This window comes from Typopeltis vanoorti, chromosome 22, assembly GCF_054136105.1.
Source record: "Typopeltis vanoorti isolate ZY-2024b chromosome 22, IOZ_Tvanoo_1.0, whole genome shotgun sequence".
In the NCBI taxonomy this organism is placed as follows: domain Eukaryota; kingdom Metazoa; phylum Arthropoda; class Arachnida; order Uropygi; family Thelyphonidae; genus Typopeltis; species Typopeltis vanoorti.
Genome location: NC_143570.1, coordinates 73,278,647 through 73,301,740, shown reverse-complemented (window position 1 = coordinate 73,301,740; position 23,094 = coordinate 73,278,647). Strand labels below are relative to the sequence as shown.

The 23,094-nt window shown below is 35.3% G+C and overlaps 1 protein-coding gene across 1 annotated transcript in view; it reads right to left on the bottom strand.

Annotated features, from left to right (window-relative positions):
• kto (mediator complex subunit kohtalo) overlaps positions 1-23,094 on the bottom strand; it is a 693,083-nt gene that overhangs the window by 628,909 nt on the left and 41,080 nt on the right. Inside the window, exon 4 of the mRNA XM_090412482.1 lies at positions 10,575-10,682. Within this exon, the coding sequence (XP_090268608.1) occupies positions 10,575-10,682 (108 nt within the window). The remainder of the gene's footprint in view (positions 1-10,574; positions 10,683-23,094) is intronic.

The following is a 23,094-nucleotide window of genomic DNA, read 5'->3' as shown; positions in this document are numbered from 1 at the left end:
AAACAAGAACCAAAACTTGTTTTGGTTCTTGTTTTCAAATTCTTTCATTTTTCATTTCAAATTTCCAGTTTTGAAATTTGAAATGAAAAATTTCAAATTTCAAAAAATTTTCATTTCAAATTTCAAAACTTGAAGACTCAGTAGCAGACTGAAGAAAACAATGATTCATTCAGCAAATAAGGCATTGGAGAAGTTGTCTGCAAAGACAGACAAATTACAACTCCACACAGTGGAATCAAGAAGTTAAAGAGTGAGAAAACTTAAGATGGTGAAGCAATGTGTAAAAGTAGATAAAAGTTGTGAGAAAAGTTTAGAAATGGAGGAAAGAATACAATAAAAGGATTTAGAGATGATAAAGGAAACAAGAAAACTGAAATAAAAGATATTCTAGCCTTTTGGAATAATTAGTCTGAAAGACTTCTAATTGAAACAAGAAATGACAGAACAGCATTTCAAAATAATCATGAGCAATGCAATGAGGAGTACATATCAGTAATTCTTGAGGTAAAAAAAAGCCCTCAAAATCTGAAATACTCCAATATGGAGGTATAAAAATTTTACAGGAGCTTGTGTATTTAAGCTGAAGTTCACTGAAGATCTAATGGAATGGAAACAGCACAATGAAAGAATAAAACAAAAGGTTTCATGGGTCAAAAATTTCATATCTGTTACAGGGACATCATCTGGAATACAATATGAAGACTGTGATAACAGACACAAACAACACACACACACACACACACAAAAAAAAACATTGTGAAAGATATTACACTGTAAGTCTAAAGTCCTAAGAAGGGTGCCCTCTGTGGGTGCTGGTAGACAGCTCTAGTTGTAGGCAGGAGGTTAAAAAATTATTGTTTCAAAAATCTTGGGAAGTTCATACAACCATATTTATTCAAATTTGGCTAGTTTTTTTAAATCTGGAGATAATTTCAAAAAATAAAATAAAATTAACAGAATATCTATTCCTTTCTACTTCTCACCTCCCTCTCACCATGTAAACTACTACTTCTCTCCATAGTCCTAAATGAACCGTTGGGTCATTCACGGCTGGTAGGTGATACTCTTTGCTAGCCTCCTCCAGTTGTCTCGATCTCTTGTTCTTGATGTCAGTTGAGAAAGGGAGGAATTTGTCCATTTTTTGATGTTATCAGTCCATTTTAATCGAGGTCAGCCCCTAACCCTTGATCCCGGAACGATTCCTTCTAGGGTTTGCTTTGGAATGCCATTAGCTCTCTCCACATGTCTGAACCATTTCATCTGTCTTCTTCTGATGACTGTCAGAATATTTTCCCTTTATCTCCCATCTATTGAGTCAATCAGTTTTTGGACATTTTCGTTGGTTTCGTGAGCGGTATAGGGAATTCTCAAAAGTCTTCTGTAAGTTTTCATTTCAAAAGACAGGAGTCTCCTCTCACCTTCTTTCAATCAAGTCCAGGCCTCACAACCATACAAAAGGACAGAATTCACCAAGGTGTCAATTAGTCTTAGTCTAGTTGTGATGTATATTCTGTTATCTCCCCACAATGGTTTTAACTTCTGTAGGGCCACAATTGCCTTAGCAATTCAGTATTTATATGTAAACTACAATAATGATATTACTATTCCCTATATCTACAAACGTTCAGGAAAAAATATAACTGTAAAGAAATATAATCACTGTACTGCTTTCGAATCCTTTTTGAAGCTATCTGTCCTTATCCACTCTCCAAAAAAACAACTCCTCCACCTCTCAATTCTAAGTGTATACAAGATTCCTTGTTCTTGCAACCTGTGCTACTATGCTCAAACTAGAAGATCAGCTAACAACTCTGTTCAAGAACACAAATATATCTGCCATCACAATTATGGCCAGTGAGGTCTAGCTGGCCATGCCATGGACATCTTGCACAGAAAATAAATGAAAAAAAAAAAAAACTAATATACTTCAATGCAGCATATACAAATATAACAGCCTTTTTTCCCACTTGGAATTAGAAGCAGATTTAAAAAAATCTACTAAATCTTAATAAACATGGTTGGAGAAAACATTCATAAGATTTAGGACATAATCTTAAACCTCCTACCCAGCAGCCAAGGCTATCTATTTGCACCGCAGAGTTTATTTATTTATTTATACTTATGGCAAAAAGAATACAATGCAGCTATAGGTTAATGTCTAGCCCAGAAAGCCAATCCAGGGCCTCATCCATCACCTTGTGGATGTCTTGGAGGTTACCATGAAATTGGCACCTTGGGCAGTCGTTCACAATATGAGTGATCATTTGGGCTATGGGGAATGAGAACAGTCACAGTAAGGGTGGTTTGACAGTTTCCATTTGTGTAGTAGGTAGCCACATCTGCCCTGGTTAGTTCTGATCCTGTTGACAGATGACCAAATCTTCCTAGAAAGAGCAAAACTAGTCTGCAGAGCACAGGGACCTTCGACCAGGAAGCCATTTGTTGGGAAATTGTTGGACCAGTGTTCTCTCCACATGTCAGATGTTGATGGTAAGAAAGATGAAGAGAGTTCATCCATGGACCAGAAAGGGTTTCTTGATTTTAGGTAAGGACTAGGTGGATTTATGAGAGTCTGGTGCAGGGACAGTAGCGGATTGCTCATTACTGTATTAAATTCTTTAATCGAAGCTTGTCTTCTCTGTATATTTGGTGGAGTGATGTTAGATAGGACAGGCAGCTACAGGGAGAGGGGTGCTTCTTAATGTCTCACTAATTGTGTGCATAGTAGAGTTTAGCTGGGTGTCTATGATGTTAGTGTGTGCACTTCCTTCCCAGACAGAGGCACAGTATTCTGCTGCAGAGAATGTGAGGGCTAGTGCAGATAACCTTAGGACTTTTGCCCCACAAACACTGCATGTTCTAGCGAGCCTTGAAATGATACTATACTATTTGGACAGGTTGGTGATGTGCCTTTTATAGGTTAGGCTTCTGTCCATACTCACTCCAAGGTATTTCAGGTGAGGCTCATGTTCTACCATCTTGCTACAGTAACAGTTTGATATGTCAATTTGCCTCTGGATTGTTTAGGTGGAATGCTGCGGACACAGTTTTTGTTAGATTTGCTTCAGGTACCACTGCCTGAAGTACTCTTCCAGGATATTTAGGTAAGTGTTCAAGGTTGTTTCCAGGTTGGCAAAAGAGGTAGACTGATGTAGGATCACTAGGTCATTGACGTACATGTATTTGCTTGAGTTGGTATGTGGTATGTCGGACATGTAGATGTTGAAGAGTAAAGGAACTAACACAGAGCCCTGTGGGAGACTGTTGTGGAGAAATATGGGTCTGCTCTGTTTTCCACTAATATGGACCCAGATCTTTCTGTTGGAGAAAATGGATTCGAAGCAATGGAAAGTTTTTTTGCACCTTATAATGTTGCCTAGTTTTAGGAAGAGGTCCTTGATCCAGACTGTGTCATAAGCTGATGTTAGGTTGATGAAAGTGCCTCTAGATTTAAGTTTCCTCTGGAAGCCAGCTTCAATCTGTGTTGTCAGTGCCAGGACCTGGTCACAGCAACTTCTTCCCGGCCTGAAGCCAACTTGTTCAATCGGGAGTGCTCTTTCGATGAATGGTGAAATTCATTTAAGGAGAATTCTTTCAAAGGTCTTAAAAGTGGAGCAAGCAAAGGAGATAGGATGTAGATTATTGACATCATTTGGATCTTTCCCTGGTTTGGGCAAAGCAATTATTTTGACTTCCCACCATAGTTTTGGTAGTTCTCCAGTTATAATTTTTGAGAACAGGGCAGCCAGCCATGTTAGACCTTGTTGGCCCAGATGTTTAAGAAATCAGGGAGAGACCACCCACTCTTGCAGCATTGCCATTCTTGGTGAGTTTTAAGGCTTCCTGTACCTCTCCCAGAGATACTGGGCATATAAAATTCAGGAAGCCCGGGGACCATCTTCAGGTTTTTTCTGATGGTAGATTGCACAGTTATTTTCCTGGTAGAGCTGGGACGTATCTTGGAGGTTTTTTAGTAGATGATTAGCCATTTGGTCTAAAGTTATCTCTGGTAGTTTGTATGTTGGTGGTTTTGCCCCACCTAATTTTCTCAGAAGTGACAAGCTTTTCCAGCTAGTCTTGGTGAAGTCAAGTCCATAGATGGTTGAGATCCATCTATCCTTTCTATTTTGTCAAGCATTACCATGAGCTCTTTAGCAGCAGCTGGGTCTTCTGTTTCTTCATATTTGGCTAAATGTTCCTTTCTTGCTCCAGCATGGGATGTACTGTTTTCTGTAGCTTTGGGAATAGAGGCTTTGGCTGCAGTTTTGATTAGTTTAACAAATCTGGGGTAGCTATTAGCGGTGAGTGATATTGTTAAAAAATAAAATAAGACTTGAGAATTACAGAGAAATTTCCCCCAAGTGTTCCTGGTAAGATTTATGCAAGTATACTCGAGAAAAAGTTAAGAAAAATCATGGAAGGGAATCTTGGAGAAAAACGAGCAGAGTTTCAGATTTTCACTTTAAGATAAATAGTTTGATAAATCCTGGGAATATAACAAGTATCTATATTTAAGTTTTGTAGATCTGGAAAGGACATATGACAAGATAGCAAGAGAAAAGCTGTTCAAGATGTTGCAATTATTGCAATTATGCAATGTAAACAGAATATTATATCAAGCAATATATAGTCCATATTTGGATTCTAAGTCAGCAGTTAAAACTGAAGGTAGAGGAAGATGGTCCGAAGTAAAATCAGGTGTGAGTCAAGGGTAGGTACACCTTATCTCCACTGTTATTCATCATCTGTATGGATGACATTATGAAGGAAAGTGACATTACACCTCCCATCAAAATCGGAGATTTTAATCTTGCTCTTTACTTTATGCATATGATGTTAGATTTAAATAAATCCAGTCCAATTCTGTAAGATTTCTTAATTAAAATGAGTATCGGCTGCAACAAATCTGGTATGAAAATCAGCAATTAATACAAAAACTATGAAAGTAGGTAGGGCAACTGAAAACATCAGCTGCATCCTGAAAATTGAGAACCGACAAAACAACATTTTAGCTATTCTGGCACAATTCTGAGAAATCAACTGAATAAATTTATGTGGAATGAAAAAATAAGTAAATAAATAAAAATTAAAATATAAAAAAAAAAAAAAAATTAGTCAAAATGCTTCAAGTATTTGCATATGAGTGTGTTCATACCAATTTTAACTTATGGGTTTGAGAGTCGGGTTAGAAAAAAAAAAACAGCTGATCAAAGATGGAGACTGGAGACCACTGATATGAGAGTTCTGAGAAAAACTGAGGAGAGTGAACAGATGGGCATCAATGGCAGAATCACGTTAAAAATGATGATATTATGAAGGAACTTCACAATCATATGACCATTCACAATTATGTGATCCTAGCTCATCTCAGGTAGTTTTGTCACTTCAACAATGGGAAAGAAAGGTTAAAAAAACCAATGATCGATGCAAGGATGCCAACAAAAAGATCGAGATTGAAGACCAAGAACGAAGCAGAATAATGTGGTTAGAGTTGCCTTGAAAGACCCAAATACAGGGTGGCCTATAAATCATAAAGGGATTTAAAATGTGAATAACTTTTTTTTTTTTTCCATTTTAGTTTTTTCAGGTATTCTAAAGAACATTTGGGAAATTAAGCATGGAAAAGTTCACAACTTAGCAATGAACCAAAACTGTGCAATTTAATTTTGAAAATCAACAGTCAATTATTCTAATGCAAAGAGCACATCACTGCATTTTCAATGTCAGAAATGCTCCCTTGTAAACAGTGATTTGTTGCTTTATTGAAAGTTTCCATCAAGAGGGTTCCATAAGTGACTTGCCATGATCCAGAAGATCCCATTCATCCAAGAAACACTCAATGTGTGCAAGACAGTACTAAAGAACCAGGAACATCGCCCCGAAGACATCTTGGCCAGCAGAGTGCACCTCGGATGTCACTGCAGCTGATTTTAAACCATTTGTGCCTCTTCCCATACAAGATCTAACTGGTACAGGAATTAAAACTGATAGATTATTAGCAATGTGTAAATTTTGTAGTCCACTTTCAACAACTGGATAAGGAAGAAAACTTTATCCACCATCTGATTATGTCTGATGAGGCTTACTTTCACGTCAATGGTTTCATAAACAAGCAGAATTGCAGGATTTGGGGTTTGAAGAACACAAGGGTTGTTCATCACCGTGAATTGCACACTCCCCTCAAGTGTGCACAGTCTGGTGTGCATCACAGAAATCATCGGACCTTACTTCTTTCAAGATGACAATGGTAATCAGTGGCATTCACTGGGGAGCAATAACAGGCCATGAAGGAAATTTTGTATGCCTTACTGTAGAGGACAGACCTGAGAAATGATTTCAGCAAGACTTCCCAAACATATATGGCAAGTGAATAATTTCGTGAAGATCTACAATTAATTGGCCATCACATTCTCCAAATCTGACAGCTCCTGAATTCTTCCTATGGGATTAACTGAAGGAAAAGTTGTATGTGAATAAGCCCCAGATAATCCCGACAGTCTGAAGGAGAACATTTGTGCAGAAATTAGGACACTGCAACCAAACATTAACAGCTGTCATGTAACATGCTGCAGAAAGGCCCTGTCTTTGTGAAGCTGAAAATGAAAAGCATTTATGTGATGTGGTTTTTCATAACTAACAACAAAACCCCCAGGTTCTGCGTTTCATTATAACAAAATATAAATATATAAAAATAATTAATAAATAAAAAAGTCATTCAATGTTTGAACTCCTTCATAACTTCTGTGCCATCCTATATAAGATCATAGTGGAGTCATGACATATAAGGCTAATTTGGAGGATAATTGATGTAAGATTTTCATGTTGCACCCATCAAGGTATCCTGTACACACCTTGAGCATCATATCAGAATAATAATGATGAAATTCTTGCACAACAAACATAACATTTGGTTCATGAAAGGAAAACGGAGTATATTGAATACCATCGATAATGCAGTATATACCAGGACAAAAGAAATTTAAAACTGCATCACCTGTTGGGAAAGTCATGCTCACTGCTTTCTGGAATGATAAAGATTAAGTACATTAAGAATTCCTGCTTACCAGAACAACCACTAATGATGAGTACTATGATGGAACATTTCAAAAGCTGAAAGCAGAGATTTGAAATTCCATCATAACATGATGTTGAACTTTTCTGTCTAACAACAATGCATAACCTCACACAGGTGGATGAATGACTACAAGAATTCACCACTCTGATAGTGAATTCTGTCTTGGGATATACACTAAGTAGACCAGATTTGGTTCCCATATGACCCCTTGAAATTGAATAAATATCACTTTGTTTAGCCTTTTTATTTCAGCATTCATTCTCAGCTTCCAAGAATGCCTATTGTCCTTTCCCCATCCTCGATAAATTGAAAAATTCCGTCAACTGAAATCCTGTATGACCCTTTCAGAAGTTTGTAAGTCATCATATCACCCTCTTTCTCCTGTTTACTAGTGTTTGCAGTCTACAAATTCTCAATCTGTCTTCATAATCAGTATTCCAGAATCCTGATATCATTTTTAACACTGTCCTTTGTAATCTCTCCAATATATCAGAATCACAACGGAAACCAGGAGACCAGACCTGCGCACAATAGTCCAAGTAAGGTCTTATTCAAGGCCTTGTAAAGAGGCAAAATGACCCCTATCTTTACATGTGAATGTTCGTTTCAGCATTGCCATTATCTTTGAGTTGTATTTGCAGCCTTTGCTATAAGGCCCATGAACTTCAACTTGCTATCTACTAACATTCCAAGATCCTTAGCCTCATCAGTTTCTTCTAGCATAATCCCACCAATATAATATGGAGCTGGATATCTAATCATGCCAAAGTAAATGACTTTATATTTACTGACATTCATTTTCTCATTGCCCACAATTCCAGCCTATTCAAATCATTCTGTAAGTACTGCATATCAGCAGCATTCCTGATTACCCTACGTATCTTTGCATCATCATCAGCAAATAGGCGCATGTTGCTTGTCAAATCCTTCCCAATATCATTAATATAGAGAATGAATACATTCTATATATTAATGATATTGGGTACATCACTGGTTACCTTAAATCTTGCAGACTCCCATCCCCTGTATATATACCACTTTTTGATATGTCAGTTAGCCATCCTCTTATCCACTCTAATATTCTATAATAAAAAACCATATTCTCCAACTTATGCAACAGTCGATCATGTGCTGTATTCTGTCAAAAGCCTTAGCAAAATCCTAAATATTTCTTATGAAATGTTTCTATTTATTATAAGGTTGATTATAATAAATTTAGTTTAATCCTTTATCCAAGTGTGAGCAAACAAAGTTTGCACCTGAAAGTATCTTCAGGACTGGGTTAAGGTGGTACAACACCAGGGCAACTCGTTGCAAAGGTGGAGCAAGCTACCAACACTCCTATCTCAATATCTCCTATAATGCAAAACATCTCCTTGCGGCTGTCTAATGTTATGCATTAAGGGAAGGGCCACTACCCAGACTAGTTTCGACCTTTATTGAGGTCTCTTCAGTGGGAGCCAGGCCCAAGTGGAGATATCAGGCTGAAGCATTAGCAGCTCATCTCTACCTATAGGAATTGCCAATTGTGTGCCACCCTTTTAATAATTTACTCTGGATTTAGAGAAAGATGTTGAAAGTTTATTTTTCACTTAGAGTATAATAAATTTAGTTCAATCCTTTATCCAAGTGTGAACAAACAAAGTTTGCGCCTGAAAGTATCTTCAGGACTGGGTTAAGGTGGTACAACACCAGGGCAACTCGTTGCAAAGGTGGAGCAAGCTACCAACACTCCTATCTCAGTATCTCCTATAGGAGTGTTGGATATATAGGTCCTACAGGAGTGTTGGTAGCTTGCTCCACCCTTGCAACGAGTTGCCCTGGTGTTGTACCACCTTAATCCAGTCCTGAAGATACTTTCAGGTGCAAACTTTGTTTGCTCACACTTGGATAAAGGATTAAACTAAATTTATTATACTCTAACCAAGTGAAAAATAAACTTTCAACATCTTTCTCTAAATCCAGAGTAAATTATTAAAAGGGTGGCACACCAATTGGCAATTCCTATAGGTAGAGATGACTTGCTAATGCTTCTGCTTGATATCTCCACTTGGGCTTAGCTCCCACTGAAGCGACCTCAATAAATGTCGAAACTAGTCTGGGTAGTGGCCCCTCCCTTAATGCATAACATTAGACAGCCACAAGGAGATGTGTTTTGCATTATATATATAGGAGATACTGAGATAGGCGTGTTGGTAGCTTGCTCCACCTTTGCAACGAGTTGCCCTGGTGTTGTACCACCTTAACCCAGTCCTGAAGATACTTTCAGGCGCAAACTTTGTTTGCTCACACTTGGATAAAGAATTAAACTAAATTTATTATACTCTAACCAAGTGAAAAATAAACTTTCAAGGTTGATTATTTGAGTTAAATGAAATAAACAAATCATTAATATTGCTTAATTTTTTTTTATTCAGCCTTAATTTTAAATACAATTAATGCAACTGACTGAAGAATGCTCATTGCAACAAAAGCCCACACATTTTTCACACTTCAACTTTATTTCATGATCCTTCGATCTTGGACATATTACACAGTGGTGTCAACCACTGTGTAATATGTCCAAGTAATCATTGTGACTTGAACAAGAAAATATTGCATAAAAGTACAAAATCTAAGAAAAAATATCACTCAGAAAATTCTCACATAAGTAGTTTCATTGGCTGTAAGTGGAGTAAGGAGTCAGAAATCACTCCTTACTCCACAACTGATTGCGCCAACAGCTGCACATGACTGATTGAGTGCAGGTACAGCAAGAAACTCAGCTACTCAAAATTAAAACAAAACTCCATCCCTGGTTTTGTCAGAAAATGAACTTGATTGACGGCTGGGGTCAAATATACTCCATGCAGCTAATTAAAGGTTAAGAACATGAATAGATTCCTTCTTTCTTTCTAAATGCTCTCTGACACATGGTACTCTTGAATTAAAGATTTTGCATCTTCTCATGTTTGCGTGGTTATGTGAAAATAAATAAATAAATAAAATAAATGAACTCAAATGAACTTAAAGGTTAAGAACATGACTAGATTTCTTCTTTCTTTCTGAATGCTCTCTGATACATAGCACTCTTGAATTAAAGATTTTGCATCTTCTCATGTTTGCATGGTTATGTAAAAATAAATAAATAAAATAAATGAACTCAAGACAGTGGTGATGTTATTATTCCTTCAAAATCCATTTGGATGCACAAGCATTGCATAAAATTGTAGAATAAAGTTCAAGTACCTGTTTTGGTTTAATTGAAGTATCTACTCTCACTGTGAAAAATAAAATTATGAAGCGTTACTTTTTTTGCAATTCGACATAGACACCACTATATTACCATACTTCATAAAAATATTTCTAGGAGAAAATAATATTTGTCCACAAAAGGAAATAGGAATAATAAAGATGCATGCGCGCACATGCACGAACACACAATACAATTAAAGCAACACAAATTTCAGGATAATGCTTTTCAAATTACCCATTTCACAATAAATAACTTTTTACTTACAGGCCAAAAGTTATCTTTAGGATTTATCTGTTGCCGCTTACGTCCACTATCTTGAAATGTGTTTAATTCTTGTTTCTTAGCAAGAACTGCACTAAAAAAAGCTCCAAACTATAATAAAAATACAGTGAATAAAATTTTAAATAAACACTATCTAGAAAAATATGTTGAACTGAAAATTATTTTATGAAATTCTTGCATTAGATTATTCTATAATCAAGATACTGAATTAACTGTTGAATCAAATATTTTAGTACTGCCATTAACCACACTATAGTAATGACAGCTAATGATGGGCAATAAGGTCAACTTTCAACATGCAGTATCTCATTATGGCAGCAGTATATTTATATTCTGAGTGGAAGAGGGGAAGGGTGGGGGAAGAAACACACTGGGATATTACAAATTACCTTTTCACTGAATCATTCATTGAAAAAACTTACACGGTTACAAAGAACTCAAAAAATTTTACACACAAATGAGCACTATTGGCTGCTGTGCAAATATTATAATAATGATTTTTGTCCACATACTGAAATCACCTGCACAGTAAGTAAATCAATAAAAGGCTGAATTCTATCACTTCAAAGAGTGGCTTGATGACAATGGAACATATTCTTTAAACTACCTACCTGAAAAAAAATATAAAATAAATAACTAAATAACAGTAAGATAGTGGAATAAAGTGCAATTGTTGTTCCACCAATCATTTAATGATTGGTGGAACAACCTGAAATGAAATGAAATGAAATGAAAAAATATGCAGAGGAAATACAGAGACTACAAGAATAATTCAGTTCACGGTTCAAAAACTTAAGCAAAAACGAAACGAATTTTGATATTTTCTCATCACCCTTTAATATAGACTTTGAAAGGGTTCCCAAAGATTTTCAAATGGAAATAATTGATTTGCAAAGCAACAATGAATTAAGAAATAAGTTTCAAAATGTTAGTCTTATTGACTTATAAGAGTTATAAGTTAGTCTTATAAGAGTTACTTTCCAACTGATAAATGTACATTGCGAGCTACCCATTCTAGGCAAATCTCTACGTGAACAACTCTTTTCGAAAATGGAAATTGTAAAAAATGATTGTCTAAATCGCCTTGATGACGAACAACTAAAAAATTGTATTAGAGTCACAAACATACCTCCCAATATTGAAAAGCTTGTTGATTAGAAAAAGAGCCAAATATCTCATTAATTTTAAATTTCTGCAGCTATTTAATTTTCATTTTAGAAATTATGGACTTTACAACTATGTTATAAATAATTCTTTTAATTTCCTGATGTTTCAATCTTCATATTAAGATCACCATCTGAAGCATATACACATATACAGGACAAGTTGAGTTACATTACATACAGTAAGCTAGAGAAACAATGATTTGATCACAGGTTATTCTACTGGCATGACCTCTAGTGAAAACAAAAATGATAAATAAATAATAATCATAATTACAAATTAATTAATTATTTAGAAACTACATCAAGCTAAATTTTATTTATGATAATATGAGCAAACATTCTTTCTTATAGATAGTTTTCTTTCAGTAACAACGATGTCCTATTTTTAGCATTACAACTGTTATTTTTGATTTAGGATCCTGGATCATATACAGTCCTGTTTATAGCCACTCTTAGAGAGGAAGGTTCCATGAGTCGAATATGTGCCTTCCATATGTTTGGGATTTTTAGACCATCATTACTGTTCAGATTGGGGTGGTTGATAATAATTTCACAAGCTTCCTTAAATTTGCATTCATACCATGTTTTGGTGTGATGTAAACAACTAGTGCTTTTCCAGTCAATTCTATGTAAGGTGTTCAAGGGCATGATCAAAAAGGCCAGCCTCACCATAGTTATTATATTTAATGTGTCGTTTATGTTCTTTCTGTCTGATAGGAATTGTGCGATCTGTTTCCCCTATATATGGTATTGCACCTGTAACATACCAAAATAGGGGAAACAGGACGCATATGCTCCAGATGATGATTTTAACCCCTTAACGCACCAATTAAAAATCAGAAAGCAGTCTTTTTCTGCCAATTTTTTTATTCTTTATACACAAAGGAACATTAACAAATCTTGGAAAAAAAACACAAAAAATGTCTCTTTTTGCAAAAAAAGGTTAACTAAACTGCATCTACTTCACTAAACCGAGTTAGTAAACAGTCAGTACATACATATATTGTTTCTTTGCAAACCCTTTTATTGTGTTCATTCCTTTTTCTTGAGCAGAGGAAACACTGGAGAGTTGGATTTTCTTTCTTTTCTGTTGGTGGTATGAAAGATGGAAAATGTCGTGCAGATAATCTCAGTGGTGTTGGGATATTTGATGGACGTCCACTTCTTGAAATGCTTGTAGTTTCATATTTTTCAATGGAGAGTTTGATTACTTTGAGGCGAAAATCAAGTGAATCCATCTTACTGCTAGATTTTTGGTAAAGCACGAAAGCGTTCCACAGTCTACAAGATGAAAGAAAATCTTTTTATAATACTTCTTGTCTCTCTTTCTAGGTACAACATACGAAGACAGGTGTTGATCAATGCGATCAACACCACCCATGGTATGGTTGTAATCCAACACAAGTTGCGGTTTTTTTATTCTTCCTTTGCGCGTCGCTATATCTACCATTGATGTAGTGTGAATGGTAGAGATAAGGGAGATATCCTTCTTGTCCTTCCATTTCATTACACAAAATTTTCCTCTCTGAAAACCAATTACTTCTCCAGTTTTCAATTTTTATTCTTCAATTCGCTGGGTACTTCTTTTCGTGATACGCGTAATGTTCCATAAACATCAGTCTTATTTATTATCAATAGATCCACTAATCCAGGTGAATTATAGAAATTGTCCATAGTCAAACAATAATCTTTATTCAATAAAGGTTTCATTAAAGTCATCACTACTTGTGAAGACATTGGAAGATTGCTAAAATCTCTGTCCAGAATGGTATTTTTGCCATTCTGGACAGATCACAGATGCACCCATCACAGACGACCTTTATAAAGCAATAAACTTTTTCAATAATCACCAATTTCTCTGGCGTAATCAAATTGCCAAATTTTCTATTCAAATCTTCATAAATTGGCCAGATTTTGTTGAGTTTTGAGTGAGGGTGATTTGCTGGATCAAACTCGTCATTATTTGAAAAATGTAGAAATTATTTTATGCCTCGAAGCGTTTCCCGCTCATACAATCCGGAAAAAATGGTGTATATAATAATGGATTTTTTTGTCCAATAATGACAGTATTCTGGTTTTCTTACTATACTTTGCAAAATTACAACAGCCAAAAATACTCTGATTTCATTTGGATTTGTGTCATACCAAGAAGTCTTTTCTTTACCACAGGTACGATTCCTCGCATATCGATTTGTTTCATCCACAACACGTTGAATCAATTGATCATCAAAAAAAAGCTCGAAGAAATTTAAGCAGTTATAATCGTGGACAAAAATTGTGCAAACACAAACGAAATAGCTGATACATGCCACTGCCAACTTTTCTCAGCTGAAAGGAAATAGGCACAAAATTATCTAACATGTATATTCAGTTGTATTTATATGTGAAATCAAAATTCACAGTCACACATATTAACTCGCGTGCGCGGAAAAAATTCAGTTTCTTGAAACCGAGTTAATGTTGAGTTCGTTAAGGGGTTAATATGAAGATCGAAACGTTCGGAAATTAAACGAGTTATTTATAACACGGTTGTAAAGTCCATAATTTCTAAAATGAATGCTGATCACCGTGCAACACTAAAAGAAAAGCTATTTAATTTATTTTGATTAAAAAAATTATGTACATATACTTGTGTATATATTGAAAGTATTACTAATAAAAAGTAAATCAAATTAAAAAAAAAAACTTTTCATTGTAAATCTACGTCTACCTCACAGATTAAAATTTTTTGATTAATGTATTAAAGTATTTAATATTGTGTTCATTGCAGCCTATATGGAGTTTTCAATTGGCCCACTGAAGCAACTAAAGTTATGAGCATTCTGTGTTCTCTAGCTGGTTTTGCAGGAAAATTTTCCAAGAGGAAAAAAAGAGATTTTATTTTCAATTATGGCTATGCATGTGAGTGTTCATTATCAACAGTTGCCAGCTACAATTTTGTGTGTGTGTGATGTGAGAGAGAGATGGAAAGGAGGGGGGGGGGGGGAAGAGCACATGCATACATTTGTTTGTGTGCAGTCAACACTCACAATGACAAACTCATAGGAACTATAAGATTGATATGATGAATATCCCTTAACATACCACAGGTACTACAGTCTATCGTTGAGCTTATTCATCAGTTTGTAACAGCAAGTGAGTTCAATATAACGATATTGAAGTGAAAACTGACTGTAGTAGCAAAACTATCTTGCACTTGGAACCGCTCAATTAAGTTTTTATATTTTATATAACATATCGCTTTATATAACATAACATATACTTTCATATAATGAAAGTATTTAAGATGCTGCTTAATGTAAATATTTCATTTCTTAAAAAAAAATTTCATCCTAGAATGAAGACCATCATCTGTGCAATGATTGGTTATAACAAGTCAGAATAAATAAAGTGGAACAGAAATTTCGATTTAAGAATAATTTATTATTCTTAAATTGAAATATTCTGTTAATTGTGTTTATTTTTATTGTTTATTGAAATATTTTTGTTGTTTATTGAAATATTTATTAATTGTGTTTTATTTTAATTTAAAAATAAAACACAATGCAAGTTGCAATGTTTTACAGTATTACAGATAGTGAGATTAACAGTTAATAAACAGATGATGAAATGAAAATACATCTATTAAAAAAACAGTGATGTTAAATTTTTTTTTCTTTCATGAGACAATCATTCTTATATAAATTTTGTCTGTGGAGTAGAGATTCAGAATGCTCTTCATAAAGTTTTCCCATTAAGAAAGCAAAATCTGAAGCAATTCAACTAGAAAAGCATGGACAACTAATGGACTGGCAATGCACAACCTGCAGCCTTTTCTAGCCAAGCTTGTGGCTTGATTCCCCAAACAAGACTCTGTTATGCCTGTCAAGTACTGCTATCTTAAAAGGGTACTTTCATTAGATGGAGAAATGGCAACTAGGTCTCCTGCCATGAGGATGTAGATAACTTTCTTCATCCAGCTGAATAACACTGCCTTCCTTGATTGAGACTCAAAATGGCTATTGCCAAAATCAGTCACCAAAATGGTATCATAGTTACTGTTTCTTAACTCACTTCTTAGATACAGTAAGGGTGATATCCAACCTAGAGATGTCAAATACATAGTAATTAACTAGGGATCCAGCACCTCACACATTCAAGTGCACAGCAATAAAATGGCTCTACAGCAGGCCACTGGACAGTAAACAGGACTGATACTGAGAGCAATGCATCAGGAAGCTTCATGATCAGCTAGAGAATAATCATGTTGCCACTTTTTATTTATTTATTTTTATTGTATTCCTGATCCCAGGAATACAGTAATCTGTTGATACACTTCTTGAACTGTTGAAGATAGTAGTCCGAGCGAGACCGTTTAAAGAATTGAGGTGGAAGGAATGAAAGATGACTGGGATCAGCAGATTCTATGAGAATGCAGTTTAACTGTAAAAGGATGCTGAGCAGCTGTATACTGCTAGTTCTTGTAAATTTGGCAAAAATATAAATGCTAGTTCTGCTGAACAATGGCCATGGAAATATCTGTAGAAGACACACAATACAGAAATCGATCTTATATGGGATAGTGGCTGAAGAGAGTCAGTAAGAGAAGTGGCATTTATCAACTGGACTGCCCTTTTCTGAAGAGCATCAAGAATTTTTAAAGAGGTCTTGGGTGTACCATCCCATACATGAGAGCAGTATTTGATTGTGAAAGTTTTTTTCACTTGGTTATACTATACATTAAAGATGCCAAGAAATTATATTCTTGGTTTAATCCTTTATCCAAGTGTAAGCATATGACAATTGCAAGTGAAGTATCTTCATGACTGGGTTACTTGTATATAGAGGCTAATGACTTCACATCAATTGCCTTAGTATCCCATTACAAAGCACACACACCCTTTCAAACGTGTATAATACAATGATTATGGGAAGGGCCCTTCAGATGAACGAGGTGGACATGCAGTGGGAAATGCATTGCCTTGAAGAAACAGATCAACTGATGTGTGGAAGGGCTCCATTGTGCATTAAAATAACCGAATCCATGCACAGGTGCTGCTGTAACTGTGGTACAACAAAATTATCATATCACAAAAACTCTCAGCAGTGTGGGTGCAACTCCATTATCTTGAATGGTTAGGAATGCAGAATCTTCTGTAGAATTTTCCAGACAGTTGTGCAAGGTACATCCATGTGACTTGATACAGCATGTGAACTGCAGGAACCAATGCTGTTATTCATGGCCAGCTATGTTATTCGTGGCAGTAGCAACTTCACTTCTTGTGAACTGATTGGTTTGTGACTTCTGCCAGTTCTAACTCCCAATGATCCTGTTTCTTCAAAATGACTAATCATTTTGAAGAAAGAGGATCAATGAAGTGCAATGATGTTTGTGTACTACACAAAATTCACAGCATGCAGCAATGGCACTGCAACTGTTAATGTAGTACAGCTTAACAAACAAAGTACGTTTAGGCAAAGTTAGTGTCATCACTGTAGATGGTATTAACAACCAGAATGAAGGATAAAATCCTGTGTCCATCCTTTTCTGGCACCTGCTGAGTTGCATGATATGCAAATTTCCTGGATATCAGCATGCAACTCGTTGTAATGTTTACAGTGTGCCCCTAGTGTTGAATTTTGAAAATATGCTTCTGCATGACACACAATGCTTTCCTGCAAAGTTTCTCAGCATTTGGATTGCTAGATGGCACTCCACAAGGCCTTAAACAGAAATACATTTCGATCACCCTGCATTTCCTAGACGCAATTGCATTCTGCTGTTCTCCAAATTCTGATAATCATATCATACCAATCTTTGATCACTTATCTCTGAAGACAGATTTGCTACAATCTAATTACCAAAAACTGTGAGGTCCTTACTTGGGAACTTTGATGTTCACAACTTCCACTGCCATCCCTCTTCTAACTCCATTAATCAACTGAAAGAGATGGATGCCAAGACTTTGCCATTAATAATTATCTAACATTAATTGTCCATATGGCCACCAGAGTACCAGATAATCCTTTCCACTGTTTCAGCACAGTAGACCTCTTTTAACCAGTTTTCTTTCCAAATGTACTGTAGATGTTAACACAATCCTAACCCATCTCTCTCTCTCTCCTTGATAACTCAAACCATAAAGTTCCCCATGTTTCCTTTTCTATGGAATGTCCTTTAATCAACCACTCTCTCTCTCTTGTGTCCTTTGCCACTAAAATAATAAATGGGATGATCTGCTTAACTTCTATTTCCTACTTTCAATGATCTAAATCTGTTTTTGTTCTCCTAATTCAAACTACTTCACCAACCAAATAACCAAAATAATTCCTTGCTAGAATTAAGATCTCCATTCCCCACTCCTCCCTAAATATCCAATGACTATCTTAGCCATAGTTCTCCAACAAGTAAACCAAATCACTCCGAAATAAAAATTTGGATGTCTGCAACATCAGTTAAAAAGAGAATCTGAAAATACCAAATGCACAAAACTGGCATTGCTGAAACCACAGTGGAGCCTAATGGTCGACTGCTAATACTATGTAGTGCAATTTCTACTGTTCCACTTCCACCTCTCACACATCCAGTTGCTGTAACATTAACTAAAATGTAGAGCTTACCTCCAGACATTGTCCTCTCTTCCAAGCATATAGGTAACTAAAACAAATCACCAACCAATGCATGCTTTTTGTAATCTCTTATTATTAACACCAGACCTTCATGGAGTCTAAAGACTCACCTTTTGCTAGAATGACATCAGGAAAATCATTAATTGAATGGATATCTATAAACTTCTTCGTCCAGATGATATCCAGTACTCATTCTCAATATCTGCACTGCAATATTTAACACCCATCCTACACTGTCATAAAAGCTGACAGACTCATCCATTGCAAAAATGGAAGAAAGCCTATCAAAAATAAAAACAAAAGTGAGTCATCCATCTATTGTCATTACTCCCACATCAATTCTCTCTAAAATGACAACATCTTCACCACTCAAGTTTACTAATTAATTAGTGATTACAGATATGGAATCCACAGTTCTCCTCGGTGACAACGATCCTACACTATTTGTAAAAGCTGGCAGACTTATCTTGCACAAAATCTACTCCAAAATGGAAGCAAGCCTATCAAAAAATAAATAAATAAATAAAAAATAAGTCAATCATCCATTTATTGTCCCTTTACCCCTACATCAATTCTCTCAAAAACAAAAGCCACCATCTTCACTACTAAGGGATTTAATAATTAATTAGTGAATACTGATATGATCTCCTTCACGGTGACAAAAAAAAAAAAAACTGAGTACACTTTTCATACAAAATGCTGTTTCTCACTTTAACAACTACTAACATTGCATAAATCCCAAATTTCCAAACTTCAGAATAATGTTCCCACATTAAGTGTAATGCATCAAAAACCTTCAAAAATGTTTACTGCTGGCCAGAAGAAGAAGAATATCAGACAATGTCTGATATTCTTCATAACAGGTAACTCCTCTCAAAACACTCACTCCAAAGACTTTCTTGTACATGTTTTGTTTTGCTTCATGCCTTTTCAATCCATATTTTCATGGGCAGTGCCATGGAACCATCCACCGTCATTCCTTCATTTTCCTATAAATATATGAGCAAAAGCAAGTGGCTGCTTATAAACATACTTCTTCCTGCCTCTTTTCTTAGGAACAGCCTTCTGTATACTGTTTTCCTCCTCCCTCAAGGATTCCAACTTTCAGTGCCATGTTCAAAAAACACATCAAAGGTTCTTTCTGTCTCTAACATAGAGCACTGAAGTGCTGTCAGTATTGCAATCTCTCATGTATGAGGGGGGGGGGGTTCATGTTAAAAAAAAGTTTTCAAGTAATCAGCAAAAATCAACATAGTAAATTGAAAGTTAAAAAAGCAAGAAAAAATTGAGATCAAACCATAGTAGCCAAGGTTCCATGTTATCCAATTGTTATTCATCACCTATATAGATCCCATTATGAAGTAGACCTGAATTTATCGAATAAAGAACTGTATTTTTTAAACGGATTCAATAAATTTATGAAGCCTTCAGAACTCTTAACTGAACTGAATAACTGCTATTCTTTTTTGTATAAAAAACAGCAATAAAAAGAAAAATTACATATGAAATAGATGGTGAAATGCATTTGCCATGGTTAACCTAAAGAACAAGTAAAATGTTTCTGCCATTTAGGCATAATTATTAGTGAAGAGGGTAAATCCAACATGGAAAGAGATAACAAAATAAGAGAGGATGGAATGATAGGAAGTCAGCTGAATAAGTGGAATATGAGAGAAATTAGCAAGCCATTAAACTAACGGTATACACAAAAATGTTCAAACCAATTTTAACTTATGAATCTAACAGGTGAGACAGAAATAAGAGTTTATCAAAAGAAGTTTCTTTCTCATTATTTAATGCCAAGCTACTTAATCAAATTTATCTACAATTGAATTTTGTGCTCCCCTCCTCACTTAATATCAAAAACCATTTGAAAGCTTAAAAAAAAAAAGACTTCCTTCTACCAGACAGACAGATTTACATATTGAGATATCAATCATAATCCTTTCAAAACCTTAGATTAAGCAACTAAGTTCCTTGATTAAGTAAGTTCGAACAATAAATGAATAAAGACTACACCATTTTTCAGAGGATTCTGGATTTACATGGTCTTCTAAAAATAGGTAACAAAGTCTGCTCCACGTTCAGCCCACTATGAACTATGCTGATTATTTTCACATTTATTAAGTGCTCCCATCAGACATCATCCTCAAATTGCTGACATATACCCTCAGGGAGATGTACAGGATCTTATGATAGTATACCATGAAAAGTTACATCATTACAAACTACCTATCAACAATTTTCCTCCAGATTAGCCTGTTATCTGTCAACATTATAACATTATCAGATCTTATATTTCTGTCTTCTAAGGCACTTTTTACTGTATCAATCCACCTACATCTTCATCTTCCTCTGGGACTTTTTCCTACCAACCTGGCAGAGAACACTTGTTTTGCTAATCTTTCCTCTCCCATTCTTTTTAACTGGATATGCCACCTGAGATTAGCTCTGCTAACACATTCCTGGATGCTAACAATGTCGAATTCTTTCCTAATATCCTAATTTATAATATGATACTGCCTTTGATGTCATCTGTTCACTCCATTAATCTTTCTCAGGCCTTTCATATCTGTGGTCTTCAATCTTTGATCAAGAGATTTATTTCTAACACAGCTCTCAGATTCATAAGTTAAAATTGGTTCGAACACTGTCTTGTATACAGCTAGTTTAGAGTTTTGATTAATCCCCCTCTCATTCCATATAAATTTATACAGTTGACTTCCTACCATACCAGCTTTGTTAATTCTGCTGTCTATTCCAATCAGACATTCCAGGTCATCTACTAAAAATTCTCTATACAATTCCTCAAAAAGATGATCGATATTTCTTACAACTTTCTGATAATGTTAGCTTTGATAGCATCTGTGACTCTCAAAAAGTTGTAAATCTTCGGTATAGTGGGTGGACTAAGAATTTTTTTTCTATTTGTTTTCTTCTCTTTCTTTTTTTTTTTTAATTAATTTTTGCGATTTTTTTTATTAATTTTTTAACTGGTTCAGAAACCCTGCCCTAGAGACTAAACATAGAATATCTGCAAACACTTCACACCTAAAATAAGCAGAGTAGTGGCAATTAAATTCATCTAACACCTTAAGATAATCATGTAGATCCATGCCCAAAGCAGGATTTATAAGCATCCCTTTGGCTGAAACTATATGCCTGCTATATCTGAAGGCTGTTATCCTGATATGGTGAAAACATCTGAATTTATTATACAGTCAGGTTAGGTTATATTTTCCACCACAACTGGAAAATAACATGTATAAAATCATATGGACGATATATGTTTTCTATCATTCTGGGTCCACTATGTGGGCAAAACATTAGCGATACCTACCTAATAGTGTATCAGGTCCTCCTCTAGCATAGCATAAAACAGATTGTACTCTCCAAGGAAAAATTCAGGAAAGTGTCTCATGGAAGAAGAAGCAGTGAAAAACAGATGGAAAGAGTATGTAGAGGATTTGTACAAAAAAGATGATAATATTGAAGGAGAATTTGAAAGGAGATAATTTTTTGAGGAACCAATGATAATGAAAAGTAAAGTGATATCAGCAATGAAACAGCTGCCAAAAGGAAAAGCTCCTGGAGTTGGAGTGTCAGTGGAATAAATGAGAGCAGCTAGGAATGAAGTAGTGAATATATTGACTGAAATTTGTCAACAGGTTTGGTATAAAATATACTGGCATAGAAACTGGAAAGCATCAGTATTCATTCAAATTCCAAAAAAATCAAATCACATAGAACCATCGCTTTAATTTCCCATGCAAGTAAAGTTATGTTGAAAGTGATCCAACAAAGGCTGGAGCCATATGTGAATAGAGAAATGCCACAAGAACAGGCAGGCTTTAGGAGAGGTAGAGGAACTAGAGACCAAATAGCAAACATGAGATGGAATATGGAAAGAACAATAGAATTTCAGAAGGAAGTATTCATCTGTTTTATTGATTATAAGAAAGCTTTTGATTGCATGGATCACAACAGACTGTGGATTGTAACGAGATCAATGGGAATACCTGAGCATGAATCCTCTTGATAAGAGAGCAGCATGACAACCATTTCAGGACAATCAGCCTCATCAGTCAAGTATCAAAAGTCCTCCTATACGTTATTCTTGAAAGAAAAATAAACATAGAAATAAATGATACACAAAGAGGCTTCAAGGAAAATGAAGGTACAAGAGAAGGTATTTTCAACATCAGAACCATCATAGAAAGATATCTAGAAAAACAAAAAGATGTGTACCTCTGCTTCATAGATTACAACAAGGCATTTGACAATGTTCAACATGAACAATTAATTGAAATCCTTTCAAAAATAGGCATGGATGGAAAAGACATTAGGCTAATAACTAATCTTGACTGTGAACAGACTGCATCTTTGAGAATAAATAGAGAAACCACAGAAGAATTTCCAGTTCAGAAAGGTGTGAGACAAAGCTGTGTCTTTTCTCTGATTCTCTTTAACCTGTACACAGAAAAAATATTTAATAAAATTAGTAACCTCAAAGGAATCACTGTAGGGGGCAGAAATATTAATAACCTAAGATATGCAGATGATACAGTTCTTCTAGCTGAAAACAAATATGACCTCAAAACTCTTATAGATGAAACCCTCAGGTACAGTGAACAGCATGGCCTCAGTTTCAACTTTAAAAAGACAAAAATCATGATAATTTCAAGAGAAAAGGAAATACCAAAAATATGCATCAATATAAAAGGAAA